Genomic DNA, 17,338 nt, shown 5'->3' on the forward strand with positions numbered 1-17,338 from the left:
TAGTGGAAGCCAATGCAAGGACTGCCACTAGTGCAATGGTTATCCCCATGTGTAACTCTTCATCTCCCCTAGTTCTGCCCTGGAGGGCCAGGAAAAACACATGTCACCCCATGATGGGAGGGAAAGATAGATAGTTCTGTGAGCACAAGCTTTTCTGCTTGCCCCAAAGAACGATCTCCTTAGCACTATGTTAAAGCCTACCCAATACCTGTGAGTGTTCGCATCAGGCTGATTAGTAATGGCAGGTTATTGGGAAAACACCTGATCAGTTAACATTAGAAAAGAGGTATAACGTTGGTTGATTGCTATCGCTGAAAAACTCACTTGCCAACTGCATCCGGCAAAAAGGCCAAGCTACAGAAAGGGACTTTGAAACTTGGCAAGGCTTTATTGCTTCAGCACTTGGTTGCTGATTCATATTGAAAAGAATGAGCAACAAATCTCACCGCTGTGGAACGAAAAGATTTATAACATCCCAGTAGTGAATCTTGAACGGAGGAGAATATATGTGCTCAGCTTCTTGAGTTTTTTTTTTACTTTTAGCAGTATTCCTAGACTTCTCCGTACACCAGGCTTCCTCCAACTCGGCCCTCCAGATGTTTTGAGACTACAGTTCCCATCATCCCTGACCACTGGTCCTGCTAGCAAGGGATCATGGGAGTTGTAGGCCAAAAACACCTGGAGGGCCGAATTGGAGGAAGCCTGCTGTAGACAGTAAGCAGTCAACAAATATGAGAAATGCCTTGGGATTCTGTGCATTGTCGTTTTCTGCATTAAGAAATTAAGAAGCACCTACTAAATATGACATATCCAATGGAAGACTTCCTAGTTTCCTGTCCATTCAGAATCTTAACTTTCATATACTGTATACCCTCCATAGAGGTAATTGGCAGGATAATGGAAGTGCCATCCTGAGGTGCTATGTGCTTAATATTTATTTATTGTCTTGCTCATTGTGTGTCTCTTTTGTTTTCCCTAGCTTCAAATAGTGAATGGATAACTCAGCATCCAGAATGTGCATACAATCTTGTTAATTCTCCTCACTTGAAACCAGCCTGGCTTTTGGACCGAGCCCTGTGGCATTTAACCTGTGATGTGGCTGGTGGGAAATGCAGCGATAAAGGAGTTCCTCCGCTGCTTGAGAATGAGCACCACTTGAACGTAAGAAATAAACACATAATACCGGTATATTGCTTGATAACACGTGCTGTCACTGAATGAAAGGGAAGTCTAATTTATAATCTGTGGGACTTCTAACCGTTTCACTTTTCAGCTTGCCTTTCTGTAGGAGGATTAAAACTTCATTTCCTTCAGTATGGCAGTAGTCTTTTTATATAGTTAAAAAAGACGGCATCTGTATGCTAATCCTTTCTATTGTACTTCGCAATATTTGCCTTGAGTGCAGTGTTATTGGGTTAGAGCCAATGTGTGGCAATTAGACTAAGGCTACCAGGTTTTTTTCAATGAATCCAGGGACACTTTTCAACTTCAATGGATTTTGTATGGGGACGGATTTGTAAATCCGGGGACTGTCCCTGGGAATGGTAACCTTAAATTAGACTCCTGTTTACACAGCAGGACTTTCCCTTCCTCTCTTCCCGTTCTTGCCTCCTCAAGAGATGTCTTGTTGCACAAGGAAGAGAAGTGTTATTATGCAACCGGACAGACTTTGCCCATTGTATTTCCAGGGTATATGGTTTTTTAAAAAAATGTTTCTCTTTCTGGGTCTGTATTGCAAGTGGCCTTGCCATGAATATTTTGTAGAATAGTGACTCATAAGTTCATATAAAAGTAAGTTATATATGTACTAGGGTTCAGCTCAAAACTTTCCCTGTTTGTTTTTCTAAGTATGTCTCCCAGCACGTTTCCGAGCACAATTCAAAGTGTTGATGCTGACCTTTAAAGCCCTAAACGGCCTCGGTCCAGTATACCTGAAGGAGCGTCTCCACCCCCATCGTTCTGCCCGGACACTGAGGTCCAGTGCCGAGGGCCTTCTGGCGGTTCCCTCATTGGAAGAAGCCAAGTTACAGGGAACCAGGCAGAGGGCCTTCTAGGTAGTGGCACCCGCCCTGTGGAACACCTTCCCATCAGATGTCAAAGAGAAATATAACTACCAGACTTTTAGAAGGCATCTGAAGGCAGCCCTGTTTAGGGAAGCTTTTAATGTTTAATAGATTTTAATATTCTCTTGGAAGCCACCCAGAGTGGCTGGGAAAACCCAGCCAGATGGGCGGGGTATAAATAATAAATTATTAGTATTAGTATTTGCTGCTTGATTCTGTGCTTTCTTTCCCGTGAAACAGTATAAATGCCTCACAGAGTGTTGTGTGTGTAATAAAGGTATGATGGCTCAGAACAGTTTTGGCACAGGAGCATTTATAATAAATTTTTGTATATGGCACTGAATTTTGTTTACCTGCCTAACATGCTGCTTTTATTTTTGTAGAATGTCCGTAAAGTCATTTGGGAGGATATTTACCCAAAGCTAAGATTATGGGAATTTTTCCAAGTAGATGTTAACAAAGCAGTCCAGCAATTTAAAACTCTCTTGACTCAAGGTAAAAAAAAACTTATTGCTCTCAGCACAAAGAAATGACACCTGGGATCTAGGTAGCTGCGGGTGGCTTGTGCTAGGCCAGTGGAACTTTTGACTACATTTCTTGTGGCATGTTGCAAATAAAGCTACTTTCAAAAGTCCATTCTGTTCCAAAAAGCAGCTTGTCACGGGGCAATAGGGCAGTTTGGGGAACAGGATTCAGCTGGTGGGGCAGATTCGGAGCTCCCCTGGCAGGCCACTTTGAGAGGGCCTATGCCCTGGTATCTGCTTACCTGTTCTTCTTTTGCAGTGTGGCCAGAGTTCAAGTGTAGAAAGTAGCTCAAGCTAAATGAGATATGTCTGTGTACATATGGTTATGTGTGCTGAGAAATGACCATAAGCTACATGGGAGACAGGGGCGGGCGGGTGTGGGGGACTCCCTGGTCCTGAATGGGTTAACTGTGCCCCTGAAGGACCAGGTGCGCAGCCGGGGAGTCATTTTGGACTCACAGCTGTCCATTGAGGCACAGGTCCATTCTGTGTCCAGGGCAGCTGTCTATCAGCTCCACCTGGTACGCAGGCTGAGACCCTACCTGCCCGCGGACTGTCTCGCCAGAGTGGTGCATGCTCTGGTTATCTCCCGCTTGGACTACTGCAACATGCTGTACGTGGGGCTACCTTTGAAGGTGACCAGGAAACTACAATTAATCCAGAATGCGGCAGCTAGACTGCGTGACTGGGAGTGGCCGCTGAGACCATATAATACTGGTCCTGAAAGACCTACATTGGCTCCCAGGAAGTTTCCGAGCACAATTCAAAGTGTTGGTGCAGACCTTTAAAGCCCTAAACTGCCTTGGCCCAGTATACCTGAAGGAACGTCTCCACCCACATCGTTCAGCCCAGACACTGAGGTCCAGCACCAAGGGCCTTCTGGCAGTTCCCTCACTGCGAGAAGTGAGGTTACAGGGAACCAGGCAGAGGACCTTCTCAGCAGTGGCGCCTGCCCTGTAGAATGTCTTCTGATCAGATGCTAAGGAAATAAACAACTCTCTGACTTTTAAAAGACATCTGAAAGCAGCCCTGTTTAGGGAAGTTTTTAATGTTTAATCATTTGTCGTGTTTTTAATATTCTGTTGGGAGCCACCCAGAGTGGCTGGGGAAACCCTGCCAGAAGAGCGGGGTATAAAGATAAATTATTATAATAATATTATGCTTTAGGAGCACTGAAAGCAAACTTTTTGTGTGTGGGAATTTTGATTATTTTAGAATGGAAGGAGTCTCCACTGTGCAACAAGTTACACTGTTAGGTAGCTTTTGGATCTGTGAGTTCCTTGGCTTTCAGAATAATAAAGAACTGCCCAGTCATCTAGGCAATAAATGCTTTTAAACTCATTAAAAAACATTCCGTTTCTTAAATCTACAACAGGTGGTTCTAAAGTTAAAACTGACCCAAGTCAACACCTTGCAATTGTTCAGGATCCTGAATTCAAGAGACTCGGCTGCACTGTAGATATGAACATTGCATTGAACACCTTCATACCAAATAGGTACGTCCTTGCTCAAAGTATTTTTAAACACTGAAATGTCTTGGTGGCACATGCTTTTCCAAGAGGGGGGAGTCAGACCTGTCATTCAAGGGTCAGAAAATTGGGTCTGCTTCGTTCACAGACAAACGAGGAGCCTAATAAATGTGCTGCGAAAACTGCACAGCTAGTGGCATCTCGTTCAATCCATTTGCATAAAACACACCCACTTAATTTGGTATGAAACTGTCTTCGGTGTTGCTGAGCACCTGAATTTTCAGTTCTTACTTGGAAGGCTCAGTGGCTGCTATTTCACAGGTTGTATGGTTCTTACAGAGTGCTGTTCCCATACATATATTTAATGCAAAGTTGAGTGCAAAAGGTGTACGGAACAAACTATTCCAGATTCACCAAAGGTGAATGTTTGATATCAAAGGTAGCTTGAATGAGAAAAGCTTACAAGTAGGCCTTGCCTGCCTTAGACGCAGATGATTCATTTTGCATTGACTCGATGTTGACATTGGAGTGTAAGGAGGCATCAACTTCCTCATGGCTGTGCATGAATTAAACTCAAAACTCCCGACACGGCATTTCAATGTTTTCATGCGTTGTTGTTTTCAGCAATGGGCCTGCTGCAATAGAGGAATGCTGTAACTGGTTCCGCAAGAGAGTCGAAGAACTAAACGGTGAAATGTACAGGCAGACAAACTACCATCAAGAGCAGGTTGTAACAATAAGACATCTTTGAAGTTCATGCTTGCATTCATTTGTTCGTTATTTGTAGCGTCCACTGAACTGTTAAAGCTGTGCTGAAATGACTGCTTTTACTGGCTTCCAGGCGGCCAATTGCATTGTGGCGACGGTGAGCTATGAACGACTGGCTGGACATGGTCCCAAGTTAGGTCCCGTAACCCGAAAGTTTCCTTTAGTTACAAGGTATTATTTCTTCCGCACTCAAAAGAAAATGTATTGGGGGATGGATAAAAATGGTTGGTGCTTGGTAATGTGTCAGAAAGTATAGATTGTAGAGCAAGACTCTGACTTTGAGTGCATGGCATGTGTATTTTTGTTTAATAAACCAAGATATACTATACACACCCTCACTCAAACATGCGCAAACCCTCTTTTTGCGGCATGCATGTGTTAAACCTGGGTGTCTCCAATTAATCAGTATGTCTCTGAATACCAGCTGCTAGGGAACGTGAATGGGAGAGTACTAGCGTGCTCATGTCTTTGCAGGCTTCCTGTAGGTATCTTGCTACCCATCACAAGGATAGAATGCTGAACTAGAAGAGCCTTTGGTCTGATCCTGTACCTATGTTGTAAACGTAGCTTCCTGTTGCTTCCAACTCAGGTAGCCAGGTTAAAAACAAAGTAGGATCATAAGGCACAGCTTTTGAAGTCGATTTCAAATCCTGGCTCGTTCTGAACATGATAGCCACCATTTCTTGGTTTGGGTAAGAGGGGGAGACTATGCTTCATTGGAGATTTCCTGGTTGAAATGCAGCATGTGACAAACGGAGGAAAGAAAGGACTCACCTAGCTATTCTGAAAATTTCATTCACCTAGGTATACTAAAAATTTCAGTCAAATTCTGTGGACATCTAAGACGTGCCGCTGAACGTTGGCAGTCATCTAAATTTGATTGTGTGACTTCACTTGTGCGTCTGTTTTTGGATGTTCATGAAGTTTCACTGAAATGGTGAGCGTTCATGTGTGTGGATATAATATATATTGCACACAGTATTCGTCAATTAGAGCAGTGAGATTTGGGTGTTTTTGCAGTGGTTGGTGGATATCAGATTTGGGGGGCAATCGGCAATCACTTGCCCCAAAGCCTCTTAAATGTATTAAAGGCTTGAAGGCCTTTGGAGGTGCGGTTAGAAATTTAAACACGCAAATAGTTTAACTTAAAGTATGTCAAGAGACTGAATTAAAAACTTGTGTTCCACTGTTTGGAAAGATTTGTTTTTAAAAGAGTGTTTACAAGTTTTGAAAGCTAGGGTGCAACCATCTACTTGCTTGATATATGTGAAATTGTAGATGTAATAAATCTTCAATGAGATTGCTGATATTCATAAAGTAGTGGATTACTATGTGTGGGATTTGGGCCTCTTTGCTAGAAGAGACAAAAAGCTCAACTCCAAACAAAAGCGCCCACTATTAAGCTGGTTGTGGCAGAAAGGGCTTACGCATGTTGTAGGCACGTCCATTATTAAAAATTCTTTTTTTCTTTCTGGTATGACGCATTTCGATTGTCATTATATACAATCTGATGCTCTAAAACGGATGGGACACCTGTGGCCCCCAGATGTGGCTGGGCTGCAGCTTCCATCAGGCCCAGCCAGCATAGGCAATAGGCAGGGATGATGTAGTCCTCAAACACCTGGAGGGTCATGGGTTCACTACCCTGACTCTAAAAAGTACTTTCTGTACTTCACAGCTACTTTACATACCCATTTAAAGAGCTAACCCTGGAAGAAGAAGAACGCATGTTGTATCAACCTGACAAAGCAAGTTATTTTATGGCCCACAACGGTTGGGTGATGGGAGACGACCCTTTAAGAAATTTTGCTGAACCAGGTGGGTGATCCTGAAAGTTATATATAACTTTTTTAAAAATGCCTTTTGCTAGCATAGGTGAACAGGGATGTTGTGCCCTTTTTCAGTTACACTGCAACTTCTTATTGCAGTACCTTGAGTAGTCTCCTAGTCGCCTTTCAATAAGACATTGGCTTCCTAAGAACTGTCTGCATTTCGGGAATCTCTTTGCCCAAGGATCAATTCATCCCTGTCCCCATAGCATTGCAAGCTGTAGGTGAGGCTGCCATTGCAGAGACTTTGGGATGATGAAGCACAGCTGGGAACCAGTGCAAGTATGTTTTAAGACAGGCATCCCCAAACTGCGGCCCTCCAGATGTTTTGGCCTACAACTCCCATGATCCCTAGCTAACAGGACCAGTGGTCAGGGATGATGGGAATTGTAGTCCAAAACATCTGGAGGGCCGAAGTTTGGGGATGCCTGTTTTAAGATCATGTTGTCAGTAAGTGGATAGGGAAAAGTAAGTCCCCTAAATTGTAATAAATAAGCTAACACGTGTTAGCTTTGGGATTTCTGATCACTTAAATAGAGTTGTTGCAAAGTATGACGGGCTTAGATTAGAACTGATAATTATTTTTGTACTGTTGTTCTTAAACTGATTGTATGTGCATGGGCGTAGCCAGGATTTTTGCTGCGGGAAAGGCTTTCTTGGGGGGGGGGGCAGAACTTTTTATTTGTATTTATTTAGGGGAGCACCCGCCCCCTCCTTGGCTACGCCCATGTGTGTACGTATTGCATATATAAAAATAATTTTGACAGTTGTAAATATGTTTATTGTAAATTGCTTCAGGGTGCCTCATGGGAAGAGGTTCATAAATGAAATAATAAACAGATAAATAAAACTTTCCATTCTGAGTTTTGATGTTACACAGATTAGTTCCACATGTTTTTCTAGTTTGGTGTAAGTTGAAATGGCCTTTGTTTCTATCACTGGTAAGAGTGCTGAGAACCACAACTACGACATCATGGCGTAAATTAGTATCTCTCTCCCATTTTACAGGTTCCCATGTTTACTTGAGAAGAGAACTCATTTGCTGGGGTGACAGTGTCAAGCTACGTTATGGGAACAAACCAGAAGACTGCCCATATCTCTGGGCTCACATGAAAAAATACACCGAGTTGACTGCCAAATATTTCCACGGAGTGCGGCTTGACAACTGTCACTCGACGCCTCTTAATGTAGCTGAGGTATAGAAAAAATTAAGCGTCTCCATTGCAAATGGGTACACAAACACACAAGAGAGGGGAAAAACTTTGGAACCGTTTTAAAACTTAGGTCTGTTCCAGCTGCTGCTCATCACAAATGTTTCAGCCTGTTTCATTTTTCTGACTCCTCAGCTGCAAGTGCAGGGCTCTTTGAACATGCTTTCTAGATCCTGGGTTCTTTTGATCAGGTTAGCAGTAGAAAAGCTGCTGTTTTTTCCTTCAGCCGCGTGCAGGTGTGGCACAATCCTGGGCATCTCACTCAGATGTAAACCCCCAAGGTGCTCAGTGAGGCTTGCAACTAAGCAAGAGTGCAAAAGATAGTAGCTTAACAGTGCAACCTTGTGCATCTCTGCTCGCAAGTGAAGTCCAGTTGTGTTCAATGGGCCGTACTCCTGGGTAAATGTCTGTAGGACTGCAGCCAGAGTCGTGGGTTTGTGGTGCAGCAGTTGGGAGTGTTAGACTCGCTGCTTGTCCCTCCACCGCCGCCCGCATCACTCAAGTATAAGCCATGGGGGGCTTTTTCAGCACAAAAAAATGTTCTGAAAAAGTCGGCTTATACTCGAGTAAATACGGAGTGTGTGTGTGTGTGTGTACACACACACACACACATATTGCCTTGAGAATGATGGGATAGCATAGAAAATAAGTAGCCATAGGTTACATAAGGGACAGGACTCTGAAGGTTGGAAGTAGTTAACCTTGTAAACCAATGAGTTCTTCAATAAATCAACTTGGAAAACACAGAAAAATAGGAGTGAGAATAGGGCCTGCTTATCTACACCATGTTGCAATATATGTTGTAGGTTTTTCTCATCCGTGTGCTGTTTCATTTTCTATTCACTAGTTAAGATGAAAACGTTGCTCAGAATTTATATACAGCTTTTTGAGGTCCAGTTACAAAGCTAGCCTTATAAGTGCTGATGAAAGCAGTTAGACTTGATGTCTGTTGTGATTAATTCGGCTATTGCCGAAAATGGACCTACTCACAAAGAAAATGGGCCTAACACAAAGAAAAGGCAAAAACGTGTCAGATAAATTAGAGAGAAATTTTCAGTGTGTAGGCTGAGCACATATTTAAGTTTCTAATTTGACATATTTGAGCTTTATTCTTCCTTTTAGGAGTGAAAGAATTCCCCCCCCCCCTGAAAACTTCAGAGTGATAATTTTGTGTATAATCTTTGCAAAAGTTTGCCCTATTATGGGATCCACAGTTGCATTTCTGCACACAGTTATTATGGAACTGATCCAGCCAGGCTGGAGGAAGTTTTAAAGTCATAAAACTATTTCAGTTGAAGATTTAAACATTGGCAGAATCATGCCCACTCCTTGGGGGTTCTCCCCCACACACACACACACACATTCTCATCTCCTCAGCTTGTTTAAAAAACTGTGCTGTAATTGGGTAGCATTTGTGCTATATGCTTTTGGAAAGCACATGTTGTAAGGAAGCTGATTTTATATATATATAAAAAAATGTATTATGATCTGTAGGAGATGCTGGCAGCAGCCAGGTCAGTCAGACCTAATCTTTACGTGATAGCAGAACTCTTCACGGGAAGTGAGGTCATAGACAATGTCTTTGTCAACCGCCTTGGGATTACCAGTCTGATTAGAGGTACCAAAACCATGCTTGAAAGGTTTGTTGCAGGACTGCTGTGTTTTGTATACAGTACATATATGAAAGTCAGAAATCACTTTACGTGGAACTAACTTTGTGTTCTTATTTGCATTTATTCTTGTGTCCTTTTGCCAATTCAATGCCTTTCCCTCTTCCTTCTTTGCCGGCCTGTTGTCTGGGTTTTGCCCTCTTTCCCGAATCCTTGGTTTGTGCAAACGTTTCATGCATCTCTCATAACTCAATGTCTTTGGTTCTTTAATCTTGGGCCTTTCGTTTTTGTCTCTTTGCTGTGCGGCATTTTCCCTGTGGCCCAAATCCATGCCTAGCCTTGCATCCTTTCTTTTCTCCTGTTCTGCCTTTCCCCTCTGTCTGTCGCTTCCTTGGCTGTGCTTTTCGCAGTACATGATGGACACGGCTAGAAAATTGCGGCCCAACTTGTATGTAGTGGCTGAATTGTTCACGGGAAGCGAGGAGCTGGACAATATCTTTGTGAATAAGCTGGGCATTAGCTCTCTGATAAGAGGTAGGCTTGCTTCGAATTGCTCTTCCTTTTCTTAACCCTGTATTCAGGCATGATACGCTGCGAGTGAAGGAAGCGGACGTGCAAAACACTGACTCTGCATCGGTTTATTAGAAACACATGACATTGCATTCAACATTTGCATGATAATTGTAGCATTGTGATTGTTAGGAAAGGGTATCTTGTGTATGGAAATAGTTGTGATGGCCACCTGTTCATACAACTCTGTATGAACTGCTACCTGGAGAACCCATTTCTCATCTTCAACCTGTGCAGCATTTTTAGACATAACATCGCTTGTCTCTTAACCATGGTTAAGGGATCAGGGATGAGTCATGTGGAACGCCCTCCCATCAGATGTCAAGGCAATAAACAACTATCCAACTTTTAGAAGACATCTGAAGGCAGCCCTGTTTAGGGAAGTTTTTAATGTTTGAAGTTTTATTCTGTTTTTAATGTTCTCTTGAAAACTGCCCAGAGTGGCTGGGGAGACCCAGCCAGATGGGTGGGGTAGAAATAATAAATTATTATTTATTATTATTATTATTATTATTATTATTATTATTATTATTATTATTTTATGTACTTTCTCCTATCTGGAGTATGAATGTGCTCTGCCCTTTCCCTACCAGGCCTAACCATGGTTTACGGTTGCACTGCCACTTACCTTAATCACAACTAATGCTGACCATTTTCCTTTTTAACTAGGGCTTACTAACCAGGGCTTGACAACAGCAAGCCCTGGTTAAGAAGAAGCCTGGCGAAGTTTACCTAACCCATGGTTAAAAGATCTGAGGTTTTCCTTACAATCTAGTGGTATATCAGTTTTCTGAAATAAAAAAAATATAGATTTAAGAGTGGGTGAACCAGGTGGTGGTGAGAAGGGAGCGTGCGATTCTGTGGTGTATCACCATAGTTCAGGGACTGCCTTATGTTGTGTTCAGTATATGTTTTAGAGTTCAGCATAAAACTTTATTTTTAATTGTTCCTTCTTAGCACACTGTGAGACTCTAGACCCGTTCAGATTGTGCTTTTCTCGTCCAGATACAAAGACAAGGAAGCCTTAGGTTAATGCACACTCCATCCAATTCCACCATCCATTCCATGCAAGAAAGAAATAATAATAAGAATTTATTATTTATACCCCACCCATCTGGCTGGGCTTCCCCAGCCACTCTGGGCGGCTTACAACAGAATATTTAAATACAATATTCTATTAAACATTTAAAAGCTTCCCTAAACAGGGCTGCCTTGAGATGCCTTCTAAAGGTCTGGTAGATGTTCTTCTCTTTGACATCTGGCAGGAGGGCATTCCACAGGGCGGGCACCACTACCAAGAAGGCCCTCTGCCTGGTTCCCTGTAACTTGGCTTCTCACAACGAGGGAACCGCCAGAAGAAATGCCCAGACTGTTCATATGTGGAATTTTCTTGTCCTGGCGCAACACATTTTGCCTTCCAATCCAGGGATAGGATTGTGGGGTCAGTGAATAGACAAACGTCTATTAACTGGCTCGAGTGTTGGGTTCTACATGTTGTAAAGGGATTGGACAAGGAGGGCATCTGTCTCCCACTCATCATACCATATTGAATCTAACTTTTCTTAAAACTGTTTTTGGAATATTGACCGTCCTAGCTGTAAGTAGCTGGAGTGATTATTAAAGCATTCTCTATAAAGTCTCACAGTCTTACCAGGTGTGCAATGAATGATTCTTCGTATCGATGCTCACGTAAGGGGTTTTTCTCATTCTCTAGAGGCAATGAGTGCTTATAACAGTCATGAAGAGGGGAGATTAGTTTATCGCTTTGGAGGAGAGCCAGTTGGGTCTTTCGTTCAGCCACGCCTGAGGCCCTTAATGCCTGCTATTGCTCATGCGTTGTTCATGGACATAACACATGATAATGAATGTCCAATTCAGGTAAGAAACATAGCTGCCTTGATTGCTCAAGTACTGTTTTAATGGCTTATTAAAGCTACAGAGACACTATATTATGTTTATTAGTTCATGAGAGGTAATTAATCCTACTTTAAGGTGTATGGGATTTAAGTGTTCTTAATGTTTTAGGCGGGACCCAGGTGGCGCTGTGGGTTAAACCACAGAGTCTAGGGCTTGCTGATCAGAAGGTCGGCGGTTTGAATCCCTGCAACGGGGTGAGCTCCCGTTGCTCGGTCCCAGCTCCTGCCCACCTAGCAGTTTGAAAGCACATCAAAGTGCAAGTAGATAAATAGGGACCGCTCCGGCGGGAAGGTAAACGGCGTTTCCGTGCGCTGCTCTGGTTCGCCAGAAGCAGCTTTGTCATGCTGGCCACATGACCCAGAAGCTGTCTGCGGACAAACACCGGCTCCCTCGGCCTATAGAGCGAGATGAGTGCCGCAACCCCAGAGTCGGACACAACTGGACCTGATGGTCAGGGGCCCCTTTACCCTTTACCTTTTTAATGTTTTAGGCACAGATATATATATTACAGACACACACACACAGAGAGAGAGAGAGAGGTACCTTGGTTTTCTAACATCTCCACTGATGCATATTTTGGTTTTTGAACACCGTAAGCCCGGAAGTAAATGCTTCGGTTTTCGAACATGCCTCAGAAGTCGAACATGCCACAGTGCTTCCGCATCAAGGCTTCCAGACCTTTCGGAACTCGATTGGTCTTCCGGAATGGATTATGTTCGAAAACCTAGCTACCGTGTGTGTGTGTGTGTGTGTGTGTGTGTTAAGCAATCGAAACCTCAAAGACAAAAATTACTATTTCAGACAGTTAAAATGTTAAATGCAGTAGACGTTATTTGATACCTAATGTTGAACTTCGCAGTGTTATCCTACGTATTCAAAGTAAGTCATATTGAATCCCCTGCACACAATCTCCACAAATTCTGCAGAGCCACAGTGTGCCACTTCTGGTGCCGTGGGTTGCATTCAGTTTTATGGAAATAAAAGTTGAGCCATGTAGGTATGACTCCCTCTCCACCTTCCCCCCTCACTGTGGCCCCATGCTGCCCCCAAAAGTCTCTTTTAAGGGGGGGGTCCTCAGGAAAGGTCTGGGACACAGTATATGAGCTGCAGTGGGAGAGGGGGGATTGCTGGAATTTGGAGACCCTGAGAATGGTGCCTTCCCACTTGCGTGCAAGGTGCCTTTAGAGTGAAACTCAGATTTTTCTGTTGTTGTTGTTTAGTCGTTTAGTCGTGTCCGACTCTTCGTGACCCCATGGACCATAGCACGCCAGGCACTCCTGTCTTCCACTGCCTCCCGCAGTTTGGTCAAACTCATGTTCGTAGCTTCGAGAACACTGTCCAACCATCTCGTCCTCTGTCATCCCCTTTAAAACAAAACAAAACACTAGTCTTCTGGGCTTGACTTAATTCATACACACCCTTCTTATTGTTAGCATCGGTCGGCATATGATGCCCTTCCCAGCTCGACCATCGTCTCCATGGCCTGCTGTGCCTCAGGCAGTACCAGAGGATATGATGAACTAGTACCACATCAGGTATGCATGTTAGTAGGTTCCTCTTCCGTGTCCCTGGAGTTATTCTAGCATGTTTTTCCATCCATTATACCTGAAGGAGCATCTCCACTCCCATCATTCAGCCTGAGGTCCAGCTCCGAGAACCTTCTGGCAGTTCCCTCACTGCAAGAAGTGAGGTTACAGGGAACCAGGCAAAGGGCCTTCTTGGTAGTGGCGCCCGCCTTGTGGAATGCCCTCCCATCAGATGTTAAGGAAATAAACAACTATCTGACTTTTGGAAGACATCTGAAGGCAACCCTGTTTAGGGAAGGTTTTAATGTTTGAAGTTTTATTGTGTTTTTAATATTCTGTTGGGAGCCGCCCAGAGTGACTGGGGAGGCCCGGCCAGATGGGTGGGGTATATGTAATAAATTATTATTATTATTATTATCATCATCATCAATTTATTAATTTATTAATTATTCAGAGTTTTGACTGGCCCTGTTCTCTCAGATCGTATCTTGCTACTCCTTAAAATTTAACCGACTGCCTGTTTTAAAATTTTTAAACTCTCCAAATTATAATTGCTACTCATGTGTTCTGGGTCTTCTGAGTGTATTTGTTAGTTTTTGTAAACCACCTTGAAATATTTAATCGAAGTAGGTATAGCAGATGTTTTTAATGAACTGTGGCTACAGTATTTGGAACACTGTGCTTCAGAGCCTCTAAGAAGAAGTCAAAAGTTTCAATTCCTACTAAATGGACCATGTGTGTAACTTGTGAGCATAGGGAGAGAGAAACACTGCAAATGCTATTTTTTAAACACTTTTATTCGCAGATTTCTGTAGTCACAGAAGAGCGGTTTTATCCGAAGTGGAATCCAGCAGCGACGCTTTCCACACCTGGTGAAGTAAATTTCAAAACCGGAATTATAGCAGGGAGGCTGGCTATCAACAGGTTACACCAAGAGCTAGGAGCCAGAGATTTTAACCAGGTAAATGCTGGGCCAGATCCACAGGGAACAAGAGAATGAGGCAGGGCTTAGGAGAATAAAGAAGTCTCAACAAGCTACTTGAAGGCTTCAAGCAAAGGCACCACAATGTCTTCTTCTCCCTTTCCTTAATCAGGATCGGTACAGATCCTGGCTAAGAGAAACAGATGCCAAACAGTGGTACCTCGGTTTAAGAACAGCCCTGCTTACGAACTATTCTGTTTACGAACTCCGCAAAACCGGAAGTAGTGTCTCGGTTTGTGAACTTTACCTCTGTCTAAGAACGGAATCCAAATGGTGGAAGGGCACCAACGGCAGGAGGCCTCATTAGGAAAAGCGTGCCTCGGTCTAAGAACAGTTTCAGTTTAAGAGCGAATTTCCGGAACGGATTAAGTTCGTAAACTGAGGTACCACTCTATTTATATATAACGTGCCTGCATGTGCACACACACAGATCTTCAGCTCACTTCTGGTTCTTGGCCTGATTGCATGAGTCATCTGAGCAAGCGATTTTGGAGTACTCCCTCTTTATCTTCTCTTTCGATGCGGGTGGCGCTGTGGTCTAAACCCCTGAGCCTCTTGGGCTTGCTGATCAAAAGGTTGGTGGTTCGAATCCCCGCGACGGGGTCAGCTCCCATTGCTCTGTCCCAGCTCCTGCCAACCTAGCAGTTTGAAAGCATGCCAATGCAAGTAAATAAATAGGTACCACTGAGGTGGGAAGGTAAACAGTGTTTCTGTGTGCTCCATCACGGTGTTCCACAACCCTAGAGTCGCCTTTGACTAGTCTTAACCGTCCGGGGGTCCTTTACCTTTCCCTTTTACTCCCTCTGTTTGTACTCCACTTTGTACTTTGGAGTACTCCCCTCTCTACCACCCCTTAACCAGGGCGTCCAAAAACCCTGAAGCCTGCCTTAACATGCCCTGGCCAAGAATTTTGACATGGTGTTTATTAAATCTAAATTATAGTATAATCTGGATAATAAGAATCTCTATCCACTTTTCCCACCCACCCACCCAGGTATATGTAGATCAAGTTGACGAGGATATTGTGGCTGTGACGAGGCATTGTCCTAACACGCACCAGTCTGTTGTCGCTGTTTCCCGAACAGCTTTCAGAGATCCCAAAACATCCTCCTACAGCCAAGAAGTTCCTCAAATGTGTATTCCAGGTAAGCTTACCCATCTGTGTGGGTGGCGCTGTGCTCTAAACCACTGAGCCTCTTGGGCTTTGCTGATCAGGAGGTGGGTGGTTCGAATCCCCGTGACGGGGTGAGCTCCCTTTGCTCGGCCCCAGCTCCTGCCAACCTAGCAGTTCGAAAGCACGTCAAAGTGCAAGTAGATAAACAGGTACTACGGTACTGCAGCAGGAAGGTAAACGGCGTTTCCATGCACTCTGGCTTCTGTCACGGTGTTTCGTTGCACCAGAAGCAGTTTAGTCATGCTGGCCACATGACCCAGAAAGCTGTCTGTGGACAAAACACCGGCTCCCTCGGCCTGAAAGTGAGATTAGTGCTGCAACCCCATAGTCACCTTTGACTGGACTAAACCATCCAGGGATTCTTTTACCTTTTACCTACCCATCTGCATCAGGATTTGAATGCAAATTGTCCCATTACCCATTTTACCTTTGCAAAACCCTGAGAGATAGCAACTGTCCCGAGTGTTTTGTGGTTGAGGAAGGAGCAGAGTCTGGGTCCTCCCAGTCTGAAAATCTAACCACGACATCATGTAACCTCTCCAGCTGAATTAAACAATGTCAGAGACAAAGATTGATGCTGGGGGCGGGGGTGTTTCACCCTTCTGTGCACCCTTTCACTTTGTCTGGGGCAACCCAATCAGAGGGGCAGGACAAAAGTAATAAATTAATGCATCTATTATTAGTGTCTTGTATGTTGGGTACCATTCCACTCCATGACCACACAATTCCAAGTATGCCTGCTCAATAGCTATGCACTATTGAACTGAATGGGCCTTATTCCCAGGTAAGTCGGTGTAGGATTTCAACAGAAGCCAAAAAGTGTTGACTTAGGGGCAGGACTGAATCATGAGCATCACTGAACCCCCAATGCTGATAGCTGGGTGACATGATCTCAGTTATCATCATCCGTGACCACTGGTCCTGCTTAGCTATGGATGATGGAAGTTGTAGTCCATAAACAGCTGGAGACCCAAGTTGGGGAAACCCTGAGCTAAATGGACCCAGTGGTCTGACTCTGTATAAGGTAGCTTCCTATGTTCCTACTTACTAAATAAAAATAAAAATTGCTAGTCGTGGTATTGAGAGTTGTCTGGGGTCGTCCCCCCCCCCCTTCCACAGGCAAAATTGAAGAGGTGGTTCTCGAGGCGAGGACCATCGAAAGAAGTGCTGCCCCTTATAAAAAAGACGAGCACTCGATCAATGGATTGCCTGGTTATACAGTTGAACTCCGGGAACACATCCAGGTAAAAGCTGTGTCTCCTCCTCTCGTTTGATTAGCCTAAAAAAATGACTCCTGAGATTAAAGTGATTTACTGAATTCGTCTGATTTCCTTCTCTTGGCAGCTCAAGGAAAGTAAAATAATAAAGCAAGCTTCAATCGCTACGAAAGGCCCTAATGAATTCGTCCAAGAGATAGAATTTGAAAAGCTGACACCAGGAAGTGTGATCATATTTAGGTAAAACGTCATTACTTTGGTTGGTGTAGAAAATGGCAGGGAGAGCGATGATTAGTAGAGCAATCCAAAGCCACTTGGTGCTGGGCTGCGGGTGGTTTAGATTGAATAGAGATGTCCCTCCACGTAGCCCTGCCAGCACAGAGCTTCCCTCTCTGCCTTCCAAAGTGGGGCAGCCGGCAGCAAGCCTCCGAACTGCATATTCTGGCAGAGGGGAAGGGGCTAAGCTGGCTCCACTGGG

At 43.9% G+C, this 17,338-nt stretch overlaps 1 protein-coding gene across 2 annotated transcripts in view; it reads left to right on the forward strand.

The window, feature by feature from the left end:
* Positions 1–17,338, forward strand: part of AGL (amylo-alpha-1, 6-glucosidase, 4-alpha-glucanotransferase) — a 45,557-nt gene that overhangs the window by 9,356 nt on the left and 18,863 nt on the right. The window contains exons 6-19 of one of the 2 annotated variants that reach the window (XM_035121879.2): positions 980–1,161; positions 2,447–2,558; positions 3,963–4,083; positions 4,681–4,783; positions 4,898–4,995; positions 6,503–6,642; positions 7,662–7,849; positions 9,359–9,482; positions 11,759–11,922; positions 13,395–13,496; positions 14,293–14,448; positions 15,464–15,614; positions 16,763–16,887; positions 16,988–17,100. In XM_035121879.2, coding sequence (XP_034977770.2) covers positions 980–1,161; positions 2,447–2,558; positions 3,963–4,083; positions 4,681–4,783; positions 4,898–4,995; positions 6,503–6,642; positions 7,662–7,849; positions 9,359–9,482; positions 11,759–11,922; positions 13,395–13,496; positions 14,293–14,448; positions 15,464–15,614; positions 16,763–16,887; positions 16,988–17,100 — 1,879 coding nt within the window. Of the gene's footprint in view, positions 1–979; positions 1,162–2,446; positions 2,559–3,962; positions 4,084–4,680; positions 4,784–4,897; positions 4,996–6,502; positions 6,643–7,661; positions 7,850–9,358; positions 9,483–9,884; positions 10,009–11,758; positions 11,923–13,394; positions 13,497–14,292; positions 14,449–15,463; positions 15,615–16,762; positions 16,888–16,987; positions 17,101–17,338 lie in introns of both variants that reach the window. The other variant, XM_035121878.2, reaches the window with a different exon arrangement.

Source organism: Zootoca vivipara, chromosome 7, assembly GCF_963506605.1.
Source record: "Zootoca vivipara chromosome 7, rZooViv1.1, whole genome shotgun sequence".
Lineage (NCBI taxonomy): Eukaryota > Metazoa > Chordata > Lepidosauria > Squamata > Lacertidae > Zootoca > Zootoca vivipara.